This window comes from Diplotaxodon limnothrissa, linkage group LG3 (genome assembly GCF_057381915.1).
Source record: "Diplotaxodon limnothrissa isolate DT_005_m linkage group LG3, D_limnothrissa_male_GT1.1, whole genome shotgun sequence".
Classification (NCBI taxonomy): domain Eukaryota; kingdom Metazoa; phylum Chordata; class Actinopteri; order Cichliformes; family Cichlidae; genus Diplotaxodon; species Diplotaxodon limnothrissa.
The window spans coordinates 65,860,020-65,873,690 of NC_140598.1; the positions used below are offsets into that span (position 1 = coordinate 65,860,020).

The 13,671-nt window shown below is 39.7% G+C and overlaps 1 protein-coding gene across 1 annotated transcript in view; it reads left to right on the plus strand.

Moving 5' to 3' along the window:
* The window catches only part of sorcs2 (sortilin-related VPS10 domain containing receptor 2), a 381,448-nt gene that overhangs the window by 348,473 nt on the left and 19,304 nt on the right, over positions 1 to 13,671 (plus strand). The window contains exons 10-13 of the mRNA XM_085349748.1: positions 165 to 311; positions 2,252 to 2,354; positions 8,545 to 8,621; positions 8,811 to 8,902. Of these exons, the coding sequence (XP_085205874.1) occupies positions 165 to 311; positions 2,252 to 2,354; positions 8,545 to 8,621; positions 8,811 to 8,902 (419 nt within the window). The remainder of the gene's footprint in view (positions 1 to 164; positions 312 to 2,251; positions 2,355 to 8,544; positions 8,622 to 8,810; positions 8,903 to 13,671) is intronic.

A 13,671-nucleotide genomic window follows, 5' to 3' on the forward strand; every position in this document is an offset into this window, starting at 1 on the left:
CCCTAGAGGGAGCAGCTGACAGAAGATTAAGCAGTAGTTACATATATACCACATTTTTTTTCAAAATGACTTGCATCATGTTCAAAGATTTCTTTAAAAGGGCAACAGAAATAACTTTTTGCAAAATTAACCCAAGCTATGAAAAATCTATCTCATTCTGTCAGGTACGTGGAATCAAAGGAGTCTTCTTGGCAAACCAGAAAATTGATGGAAGAGTGGCAACTGTAATAACTTACAACAAAGGACGTGACTGGGAACCCTTGGCCCCACCTACCACTGACATGAATGGCAAACCTGTCAGTTGCAAAGCGGTAAGCATCCATCTAACCAAACTAGTCTGTACTCAATACAGATTTTTACAGAGTACGTTAGTACTGCACATAGTCATGCATATTGTACATAGTAGTAGTAGACACTTGGCTTAGACTTTGTATCTATAAACTGAAGTGCAGATGCAATCTTGCACAAGCAGCAATCAATCAGACTGTTCAGACCTGTTGACTAGGTTGTTCAGAGTGTAAGCATAAAGTAAGCGAAGGAAGGATGAGTGTTGTACATTGAAGGATGTGTTTGAGATGCCCTCCTAGCTTTGCCATCCATCTTGTCAAAGTTGCTGCTGTAGGGGTAGGCTAGTCAGCAAAGAGCAATGAGTCACCCGCAGTCTGATATCCATACATCATACCTCGCAGGGAGATAGAGGGGGTGTGAGTCTGTTCTTTTATTTGAACCATCGCTTCAGTCAGCTGACACATCTGGAGGTAGGACACAGATATCAGTTTGAGACTCATTTACCATCTCTGAGCCGTGGTTGGTCGCTCTGATATTGACCTCTCTTCCCTTTAGCCTCTTCCATACCTCAACAGAATTACCTTGCCTGGATTCCAGTTATTACATCTATCAGTCAGAGAGGCGGCTTTATTTCAAAAGCTGACATCACATGTATTGCCTCACTGACATCACAACTCACAGAGATAGACAAAGCCAGATAGCAGATGTACTATCTACTATCTATATGTCAGTGTAACAGGCACGTGCTGTCAGCTGTAGCCATTACCTGACAGAGACTGGTTAAGAGAAATGACCTCTATACACAGGAGAGGTTTATCGTTTCGGAATGCGGTGTGTTGTAGTTTGCGTGCTCCACGAAGCACCACAAAGAAATGTGCAGATGCTAAAAGATTTTTATATATTTACTGAGCAATTCTGCACAAAGCACATATAGCCAGACACTGGCAAAATTACATAGGGTATAAAAGGTTAATTTGTTCCCATTCTTAAACCCCATTCCTATAAAACTCCTACCATTAATGATTGCGTCGATCTTAAATGTGATCAGTGTAACATGCTACATGCCACAGGCTTTTAAGGTGGCAAAAATTAAACCATTACTTAAAAAGCCAGCACTTGCTGTTTTAGTTAATTATAGGCCAATCGCCAGCCTTCTTTTTATTTCAGAAATTCTTGAAAGAGTAGTTGTAAAACAGCTAGTTGTAGGTACAGTTGGTACAGGTAAAGTCAGACACACTAACATTTTTTAAAACAGTGTTTAGACAAACAGCACTACACCTCTGATGGTACTTAACTTACACTGCTGAAGAATATGTCCTGTGCTACCTAACCAACAATTTGTCTTCACTGCTTTGGAATCTATGAGAAAGCATACTGAAAACCCTATTTTGGAATGAGCCAAAGTGATGTAATATACTGTTTGTAATTCATAAAACAGAGATGGATCTTGGTGAGTAATGATCTGATGCAACCAACAAGTCTTCAGGTTCTTATAGATCAAACTTGCTTTCCAGCTATTTGCAAACACTGGTTTTTGATATATTATCAGAAACAGTTCATGACAATCTTTTGTGCAAAACAATACATTTCTATTGAAACTGCAGTCAACATCCTCGGCATTAGGGTTTGAAGCAACAAGTGGAAATGTAATTCATAAAATGCCTAACGTTTGCACTGGTGACTCTCCACTCTGATTCTCATATTTGAAATGAATTATCATTCATTAAATATCTGTCACAAATACAGTTTGATTAACAGAACTAAAACCCTTTTGAACTGCGATTAGTTTGCAGTGGGATAATCAGGTATCTGTCGTAAGACTCATTAAATATTGCTGAGCGAGTGCTCCGGTATTCAGTAGACCCACTATTTTACTCTAAGTACTTTGGGCCACATTGAACATTGTTTTGGTGGGTGGATCTGAGTGCTTCCTAAGTTCTTTCTACATGTGTCTCCTCTGCAGCCGGACTGTCACCTCCACCTCCACTTGCGCTGGGCAGACAACCCCTATGTGTCTGGGACTGTCCACACCAAAGACTCTGCTCCCGGTCTTATTATGGGTGCTGGTAAGTAAACCTATTTTTATTTATGTAATTTTTTATGAGCTTCCTCCACTTGTTTTCACTTTATGTAACTTGTTTCTTGAATTTTCTAGAGGGGTTGGCTGTGTCTTTGTAGATTTAGAGAAAGTGTATGATAGGGTGCTGAGAGGAAGTTGGGATTTGCAGAGAAGTATGTGAGGGTGGTGCAGGAGATGTATGAGGACAGCAAAACAATGGCAAAATGTGTCATAGGAATTACAGAGGGGTTCAAGGTGGCTGTGGTATTAAATCCAGGATCAGCTGTGTGCCCCTTCTTGTTTTCTGTGGTGATTGAGGTCTGAGTCAGGTTGGGGTCTGGCAGGAGTCTCTGTGGACTACGATGTTTGCAGACAACATTTTGATCTATAGTGAGAGTAGGGAGCAGGTTTTCATTGAGAGTAACCAGGATAAACAAGATTAGAAATGAGTACCGTATTTTCCGGACTACAAAGCGCACCTGAATATTAGCTGCACAAGCTAAAATCAGGGGAAAATTCTGTTTTGTACATACATTAGCCGCACCTGACTGAAAGGCGCAGGTGTTTTAATGTTTACTTACCATATGTAAGAGAATATGCACAAAGGGGATTATCAGGAAAGAGATGGCTGTTTGGGAACACATCCCTTTGATTAATATATACAAGTACAGGTAATTACAAGTACGAAACATGTACTGTGCTTTATAAACGAGTAACAAATGTAGTGTATAACAATGACCTACAGCACACCAGAAAAATAGATTCGGCCTACCTTTTAGGCTCAGGTGCAGTGACACAGCTTTAACAAGAAGAAAAGTCAGTCATTCACCACCATCTTTCTCTTCTTCCTGCGCACTAAAACCACCAAAGTCCTCTTCTCCAGTGTCGGAAACAAACAGGCTTAGGATGGCTTCGTCATCCACTCTCCGCTTCTCTCCTTCGTTGTCGCTTTCAAAACCAAAGAAATCCTCGTTGTCAGTGTCGGAGTTGAACACCCTCTGAAGGGCCATGGCGGTGTCCCCCTCTCCATCACGCAGCAGTCCAGCCCTTCAAAATCTGTTGGTGATCGTGGATGTTTTCACACTTCGCCATGCTGTCAGAATCCACTGACAGCCTTGGGCAAAACTTGCTCTTCGCATGCAACCAGTTTTGGTGAATGATTTATCGCCGCTCATCATCCACGCCTCCCACTGAACGCGTAGTGCTACTTTGAATGCACAATTCACACTTATGTCGAGTGGCTGCAGGTGCTTCATTGTGCCTCCAGGAATCACAGCTGGAATCGAGTTTGTGCTCTTAATGGCTGCTTTCACAGAATCTGTGATATGGGCCCTCATGCTGTCCAAAACAAGCAACGCTTTTTTTGGGGGAAAGAATCCTCCAGGTCGCTTCCCATAGCACTCTTGCAGCCACTCCTTCATTACGCTTTCCACCATCCACCCTTTCTTGTTGACTTTAGCAGAGATCTTTTCTATTGGCACAGTCATTCGCTTAAAAATCACCATTGGCAGAAGTTTAAACCCTGATGCTGTGCAGACCAGCACACAAATGAAATTTGTTCTCTCATGGCCAGTGGTTCTCACCGTGATGGTTGATTCACCTTGCTTATTAACAGGTCAAACGTCAACGGCACTTCATCCATGTTTATGATCTCATCCGGTCCGATGGAATACATTTGTTTTTATTTCTTAGTGTGAATTTGCGGAAGTTTGTTATTTTCTCTGCGTAGTCGGAAGGGAGTTGCTGACACACCGTCGTCCGTGCCCTGATGGACAGTCCTTTTCGTTTCATAAATCTGTGACACCAGGATGGCCCACCTCTGAAATTTTCTATCTTCATTTCGTTGGCGACTGTTTTGGCTTTTAATCAGATCTGCACAGTTGAAACACCTCGCCCGTTTGCTCTCTGTGTGTTCATCCAGTCTTCAAGTTTAAACCATCTGCTCTTATTTCCTCTGAAAGCTTTTTTCGTCTTTTTGGACTGAGCTAGTTTTTTACGCTGGCGTCTCCAGCGTCTCACCATTGATTCGTTTATACCAAGGGTACGTGCAGCAGCTCTATTTCCCTCGCTGAGAGCCTTGCTAATCAAGTTTGTTTTTCGCGCTACTTCATACGGCACTACGTTGCCTGGCGGACGGACATGTGACCAGTGTTACCACTCTTGTACCCTTGTACTCTTGTGTGTCTGATCACATGCCCTTCCGCCAGGCAACGTAGTGCCGTACAACAGCGGAACAACCAAAACAATCGTCTTACGATATCACAAAAGTCATGGACGATCCATAGAAAAGCCGCACCTGACTAAAAGCCGCAGGGTTCAAAGCTTGTGCAAAAAGTAGCGCCTTATAGCCCGAAACTTACAGTATATCAGAGTAGATCGGTGTATCAGAGGGACAGCTCAGGTTGACAAAGAGCCAAGGCTGAGATGGTTTGGACATGTGCAGAGGAGGGATAGTGGATATACTGGACAAAGAATATTAAATATGGCTCTGCCAGGCAGGAGGAAGAGAAGAAGATCAAAGAGAAGATTTGCTGATGCTGTGATGGAGGACATGCAAAGGGCTGGTGTGAATGAGGAGGATGGGTAGAGTGACATGGAAGCAGTACAGCAGCAAGCCCCTAATATAAAGTGAGATGGAAAAGTCTATCCATGCCATCCATCCAATGAAATAGTCTTGAGTCTTCATTTGCCAGTGTAGCGATCTATTGAAACCTGTACAAATACAATATCATGTAAATATAATTTAAAAGGCAAAACCCAGAGTTTGTACAATTTTGTCTAGCTTGAAAGTCAAGATTCGAGATGACTACCTTTATTCTTCCGCACAGCCTAAACTCTCCAAGGATGTTAGCTGCCTTTTTTTCCTTTCCCACACTGCTTCAGTAATGTTAAGTTCTGGGTTCCATGTGTGATAGTGTTCAACTGTGCGTTTTTCTATCCAGGTATATTTTTACAGCATTGGAAGTGGGTTTGGGATAATTATCGGGCTGAAAAATGATTGGCCATTAGCCAATTGCTTTCCAGGCACTTTTGATATTGCAAGCCAGATCAAAATCAGACAGTGTTTTCTGTATTCATAAGTTCATCAGGTTTGACAAGATCTCCAACACCACTGACTGAAATTCAGTACCAAACCATCACAGATGGCTTTATTGTTCAGTGTAACAAGTATTCCAAACAAACTGCCAATGCAGTAAAAACATACCTAATTATAAAAAAACCACGATGAAACGTTACCAGTCATGTATTGGCCTCCCCAGTGCTAAGATCTCAATGTAACTGAATCAGTGTGGGGTCATCTTAGCAGAGAACAGAGAAAAAGCAGCCACTATCTCAAAAGGATCTTTGGAATGTCCTTCAAGAATCAAGGAGAACTATTCCTGAAGACAACTTAAAGGAATGACAAAAAGAAAGCTTGCCTAAGAGAATTCAGGCTGTGCTGAAGAATAAAGGTGAATAAAGTTTGTTACAACTGAACAAATTTGAGTTTTTTTTTTCTTTTATATTGTATTTCCCAGCAATTTCCCATTTTCCTATCAAAATATAAAGAAATAAGGTGTGGCTCAAGATTTTTGCACAGTATTTATGTAAAGAGTTTGCATGGTTAGGCAAGAAAACCCCTTTCCTCCAGAGAAAAAATACAGTTAATTTACCAAGGGAAACGCTTTGGCTGTTCCTTTCTGTCTGTGCAGTGGTGGAGTATAAAACTGCTGCCACACTGCTTCATGCCTGGGGACTTTTACACAAGGTGGAGTTTACTAAACTGCCAGCAATTTTATTTATTGGATACTTTACTATATTTGTCTTTGTGGGGGCATTGCTGACAGAAAGCAAAAAAGGCTTGAAAATGAAATTAAGTCAGTGAGTAAGCTGCCTGTGTCTGTTTGTGAAAAAGAGAAAACAAGCCATTTAAGTCACACTTTTGATTTTCTACTAAAGCCCATTTCTGCTTAAAAAAAAAAAACTCTCACAGAAACAAAGACACACAGTATAGTTTTTGAATTGAATTTTATTTATATAGAAAAGAAAGAAAGTGAACTTTATTGATCCCCGTGGGAAATTCCTCTCTGCATTTAACCCATTCATTCAGTGAAGCAGTGGGCAGCCATTGGCCGCCCAGGGAGCAGTGTGTAGGGATGGTACCTTGCTCAGGGGTACCTCAGGGTAGCTGTTCAGGGGAATCGAACCCCCGACCTTCCGATCATGGGGCCACCACTCTACCTACTGAGCTATCCCTGCCCACAGTTACCACAGGACACTGAGCTGCATCAAGGTGTGCCATGCTCTCCAAGCTAGGCCCACCCTTACACAACCACAACAAGAACAATGGGACTATATCAGAAACTGAGTGACTCTTATATGCCCCATCTCCAGCATTGCCTTCAATTCTTTGAGAACCATTTTGCTTTGGTGTTTTTGCAGCCTATAGGGTTGTAACTGAACTGACAGCCTTGGGAAAGTTACCAAAATATACTTTATGAGGTTAGTGCAACCTGGCCCCAGAGAAAAAACGCATCAGATATAGCTCAGTTGCAACTTAGCTATATATGCACTCTCAGCCGGTGAGAGATGGTTATCACAGGGAAGCACGTTCACCTAGCTCACCAGAGACACAAGCTTCGCCTTCTTCCATGCTTTTAGGAAGTTGAAATGGTAAATCTAAGTTGCTCTGCCTCTGTCAGTTCACACAACTTTATAATAAACAATCCCCACTTGGGAATATGTGTGACCTAAATAGGCTCTTGTCTATTTATGTAGAGCAGAATAAGTTCATTTGAATTGACTTGGTCCCCTGTAATAAAGCTCTTACCTTGTGTAAGTTCATAATAATACACTTGACTGGGACTTCCATGAGGGTTAGGAGGTGTCGAGGTGATTTTGGCATAGACACTGGATTAACCAGCTGGCATTCAGGACAGGATAGGCAACACTAGCACAAATGCTAGTGTTGCACTAGCACAAATGCCAGTAAAATCAGGCCTATTCTTTTCATAGTTTACAGGCCAGGTATGGGTTTGTAATGGGCTGCCTGAAAAGCCATTTCCCAGCAGCTCTTCACCACCAGCAACTGGTGTTCTCTTCACCAACACAAGTGTCCCTCTCTACAGTATCACATGACCTCACATCAGCATTCAGAGCACACCGTCAGATATTGCCCCACTAACTTATTATTCTGTCCAATCTGTACTTAGAATCAGTGGATGCATACTGTAAGGCATAGTTGTAGTCATTGTTTTGCACTTATATTTAATTTAAGTGGTACTACATTTGCACATTCCCATTCACACACTTAATACTCACCCACCATGCTTCAACCAAATTCCCGAGGCAAACCCGATTCTGGTTGATTTTGGACTGTGTATGGCCCTATAACCATAGCCTACGGTTTACCACCTCGAGTCCTTACTGGAATCGTGTATGACCCTCATAGGTTGGGGGAAGATGACAGAGGCCTGGAGAAGGAGACATCCTGGCCCCTTAAGTACCTGCCTTAACCTGGCTCCTAAATACGTGGACTCTTATTTAGGAGGTACCAGGGCTGCCCACTTCTCCAGCACTCTTCCACTGATATCTGAAAAAAATAACCAAAAAATAACCTTTAACCTTCCGAATTAGTCCAGAAACCAGTGGGTGACATCTTCATTGGCTAAATTAATTTTTCACAAAACATACATCATACGTCTGTATAACCTGTTGGGGTCTTCACTGGTTGTCTGGAAACTTTATAGCAACAACATTACCAAAAAAGTTATTAAAATTAGTGACGTGTTACTGAAGCACACACATTGTAGCTACATTTTAATTTAAAAAAGAAGTACAAACTCTAAACCCTTAAGATATTCGGGTTTAAAGCGTAACTTTACTAAATCAGAAAATCTATTCCGATATTCAAATATACGCCTCCAGCTTTGATCAGAGAAAGAGATAAATCCTTTTTTATATCTTAGCTAATTTTGGCAGATTCAGAATTCAAACATATTCTCTCCTTTTGGCCAAATGTAAAAAAAACAAACAAAAAAACCCCCACACACAGCAATAAAAAGTTCTCGAGGAGCGCTCAACCTTTGTGACTTTGTCTCTTCAGTTATTCCCTTTCTAGCATCCCTAACACAGTTTGAATCCATTATTGTTGCCTGCCCCACATGAAGGCTCACTTCATGCCTGATAAAATTCTCCATTCCTCATTGTGCCTTCAGGTAACCTGGGCTCCAAGCTAGTAGAGTATAAGGAAGAAATGTATATCTCTTCAGACTGCGGAAAGACGTGGAGACAGGTACACATCCTCTATCTTAATTCTTCTTTTATACTGCTTCACTCTTCCCATTCTGACCTCACCATTTCAGCTTTCCACTGAGGAGAATCTGAGAGGATAAAAAAGTATATTATATCTATCATTTCAAATTGTTTATTAGCCTTTGACTGTCATGCCTTTTGTTATTTCTAAATATGTTGCTTTTGAAAGGTGTTTGAGGAGGAGCATCATATCCTGTATCTGGACCACGGTGGTGTCATCGTTGCCATCAAAGATACCTCGATTCCCCTCAAGATACTCAAGTAAGATTACAGACAAAGACAGTAATGCTTACTCCTTGCTGCTGCTATAAGACATTGTTTAATGGAGTGTGATTTTTTTCATGATTGGCTTCTTATTAAAGCCTTTTAGTGTCACCAAAATCAGTTATAATCAATATAATGAAAGTTAATGGAATGATTTATTCTGAAATTCACTGGTAGCAGTGATCATCCGTTAGAAGCCTGTGACAGTCAATCAATAAGTATGCTTTTAATTGTAGCCCTAGTTTTATATGCATGACTGACAAAATGGAAAAAAACGAAGTAATCAAGGAGATGTTAAATCAACGGGAGACAAAAGTAAAAATGATTAACAGTAAAGAAACACTCACTCCAATGTAGAGTCAGTCAGTGGATGTTCAAAATGCCATGCGATCATTGTTATGCAGACGTTGAATTGAGATGTTTATACCGTTTTTGCAAATGTAACAACCCCTGCAAAGTATTATGTTTTGGGTGCATTTCTTATATAAATGTTGCTTAGTATAATTGCATACTTGTAGATTTTGAAAAAGTTTCGATTTCTGGTACGGTACCTTGAATTTTTTAAAAACGATTCTCTCTCCTTCCCCTTAGTTCACAAATACAGTTTCTACCTCAGCAAGATAATATCTCACTGACCTTAATAAATAAGGATCAAATAATGAGGGCGCATAGATAAGACAGTGCTCAGGAAAAAAAAGAAAAAAGAAAAGCATTTATCACAAATTTAAATCAAATGACTTTTCGGATAGGAACAGAGTCCTTGACATTCTTCCCTCACTTTGGCTTGGGTAAAAAGGGAACTTCTTAAGTAATAGAAGTGTGAATGTTCATTATTACCACTTTATTATGTAAAATCAAAATAATGTAATCTGATATTTCTTACTTCCAAGACTCACTCCTTTTGTATAGTTTGTTCTGGAGTCAGAAATGAATTCCTTGACCCCCCCAAAATTCTCACTTTCACGTCTATGTTATAGCACTAAGAGTGAGAGCCACACACTAAACATTATTGTTCAATTTTCCAATTTTAAGTTTTATTCGTATGGTGCCAAATCAAAAACACAGTCACCTCAAGGATGCCTTATATTGTAACATAAAGACCCTATAATAATAATAATAATAATAATAATAATAATAATTATTATTATTATTATTATTATTATTATTATTATTATTATTATTATTATGACAAAATACAATTTTGTTCTTTAAGTTGCCGGTCACATTTACAGACTTTTAGAAAAAAGGATAATTTTTCAGTCCTGCAAGTCCTTATGTAGCCTTTTTAAAGCTATAATTCTATATCCAAGCTTGATTTTCATGCTTAATTTAGCTGGCATGGCAGGGTAATGTGCATCTGCCAGACAAATGCCAAAGCCAAATCAAAGTTTACTCTTTGCAAACTAGTTTATTATAATCAATCATACCTTCAATGGAAAAATAATGCATGCCACTTAACCATATTAACTAGCAATGTTATAATAAAGGTCTAAAGGTTATTCCTTTCTTTTTTGTAGTTGAGACTTGTTTCCATGAAAGTTTGGTTTTATTCCTATATTATTTTAGGTGATCCCTCCCAAAGCATCAGTTACTGCCAGCCTGTTGACATTCTGATACGAATGTCTTTAAAGAGGTGCCAGATATACCCTTTCCATATGCGCCTTGACTGCTGAAATATTGTGCACATGAATAATAGATGAAGCAGCACTGGCATTAGTGGATTAGTGCAGTACATCTTATTTTGTATCCTTTTTGTAGCTGTGTATTTAAACTTTGCTTCCTTTGGTTTTCATTCATGTTTTGTTGATAGTCTAAGTAACACTACACCTGGTTAGGTTTAGGCTCTGAAAAATACTTTGTTATGTGGTTGAAGTAAAAATATTGCCCCTGCAAATGATTAAACCTACAAGTTAGAAAATTAAAGTTGGCTACTGTATTTAAAAGTGACAGCAAGGGGTTCTTTTCAGGTGTAAACATCTGGAGAGTTTGGAGTGACAGGCCCACGTTCCTATAGCCTAAACCCAGATATCAAAGGGGTGATTGTGCATTATTCAGAAAGGCAAACAGCTTTGACAGCATTCCACTTTTCAATGCCCTGGAAATGTGAAGAATCTGAATATTTTGCTGACTTGGTGTAATGCATGTAATGCATATTAGGTGTTCATGAGGTATGGAGAACAGAGACCTAGAGACAACTAAAAACACTTGCCTTTTCAGCATGCTAGCTGCATATATAAGAACGCCTATATCAATGTTTGAGTAGTGGTCAGAAGAACGTAAAAAGGTATACTGAGGATAAACCAAGCCAATTCCGCTATACCTGGTGCGCGTAAGAAAATTATCAATATGTTTTTTGTTACATTTTTGTTTGGTGGTGTGGTTTTTCTAATGTGAAATATGTGCTGTGGCTCCAAAAAGTTGGAAAATACTGCCCTTTATAAACAAAATTACTGATTGCATTATGAAGAATTATCAACAACAACATTTTTATACCACACACAAAACACATTTTTATCCGTTATACATTAGTATGCAGCCTTTCTCTATATCCACAGTACTTTGCTGTGCTATAAATTGCATATACAGTGCACCCTGAAAAATGATCCTAAAACCTGGGACACTGCAGTTCATGGTCAGCCTTTGAATGGTGTCTTTTCTGCTTTGTATGTCATCTGGCATACTTCTGAACAGTAATGTATTGGAAAGTGTAAGTTGTATTTATAAGCGTCACTATTAAGATTTATTATTAACCTTTTTTACCTAGAAGTGAAACTCTTGAGGATAAGTATTTCTTCTGTGTACATGTGAGAGACAACATTATGATTTTGTCCAGTCCCATTGTTTGTTTTTTTAATCTTAGAAAGTTTTCTTTTGAACCTTGGTATTATACTTCATAGTTTAATGTGAACAACTTCTATTAACTGCTTTAGAAGGTAGTCATTAGTGGTAAAAACTGGAATATATTTTATTTTACTTCACATTAGGGAAGTAATGTGATTGTTTTTTTCTTTTAGGGGTAATGTATTCCTTTTATATTAAAGAGCTTTCAGTAAGTCTGTGGCCTGGTTTAACCTATCACACACAGCAAGCAAAGATGACAAAAAAGTGTATAATGGCAAGAAAAGGAAAAATATATTAGTAAACAAGTATAGGTGGAGGACTGGGTAGGTTGTCAGTACTTGTATATTAAGAACTGTTCTTGACCTGAAATGCTTCTTCATAAAGTCCTCCAAATTTATACACTCCATACTATCTTTCCAAATCCTGAAAATATGACTTGTTCCCAGATTCTGTAGTGCCTTTGACTCTCCAAAATGATTACACCATGTTCCCAAGCGGGGGTAAGATAGCTACAACTGTGTGCATCAAAGCCATGCCATTTCACAGACACTTGAAGAGTGCATCTCGACTTTTATAAGTGACTGTACACACACACACACCCCCTCAAATCATTTCCGATAATTCCCCAGCTCCTCATACACTCACTCAAACTTGAATGAGTTTTTTTTTTACACTCTGTAGCTCTCACAAGGCATTCATATCAGCTAATTATGAAAAGGCAGCAGGCTGAGAAATGAGAAGACTCCCTAGCACACTGCCTGTATACAGGGAGTGCAGAATTATTAGGCAAGTTGTATTTTTGAGGAATAATTTTATTATTGAACAACAACCATGTTCTCAATGAACCCAAAAAACTCATTAATATCAAAGCTGAATGTTTTTGGAAGTAGTTTTTAGTTTGTTTTTAGTTTTAGCTATTTTAGGGGGATATCTGTGTGTGCAGGTGACTATTACTGTGCATAATTATTAGGCCACGTAACAAAAAACAAATATATACCCATTTCAATTATTTATTTTTACCAGTGAAACCAATATAACATCTCCACATTCACAAATATACATTTCTGACATTCAAAAACAAAACAAAAACAAATCAGCGACCAACATAGCCACCTTTCTTTGCAAGGACACTCAAAAGCCTGCCATCCATGGATTCTGTCAGTGTTTTGATCTGTTCACCATCAACATTGCGTGCAGCAGCAACCACAGCCTCCCAGACACTGTTCAGAGAGGTGTACTGTTTTCCCTCCTTGTAAAACTCACATTTGATGATGGACCACAGGTTCTCAATGGGGTTCAGATCAGGTGAACAAGGTGGCCATGTCATTAGTTTTTCTTCTTTTATACCCTTTCTTGCCAGCCACGCTGTGGAGTACTTGGACGAGTGTGATGGAGCATTGTCCTGCATGAAAATCATGTTTTTCTTGAAGGATGCAGACTTCTTCCTGTACCACTGCTTGAAGAAGGTGTCTTCCAGAAACTGGCAGTAGGACTGGGAGTTGAGCTTGACTCCATCCTCAACCCGAAAAGGCCCCACAAGCTCATCTTTGATGATACCAGCCCAAACCAGTACTCCACCTCCACCTTGCTGGCGTCTGAGTCGAACTGGAGCTCTCTGCCCTTTACCAATCCAGCCACGGGCCCATCCATCTGGCCCATCAAGACTCACTCTCATTTCATCAGTCCATAAAACCTTAGAAAAACCAGTCTTGAGATATTTCTTGGCCCAGTCTTGACGTTTCAGCTTGTGTGTCTTGTTCAGTGGTGGTCGTCTTGGCCATGTCTCTGAGTATTGCACACCTTGTGCTTTTGGGCACTCCAGTGATATTGCAGCTCTGAAATATGGCCAAACTGGTGGCAAGTGGCATCTTGGCAGCTGCACGCTTGACTTTTCTCAGTTCATATTACTAAAAGATGGAAACGAG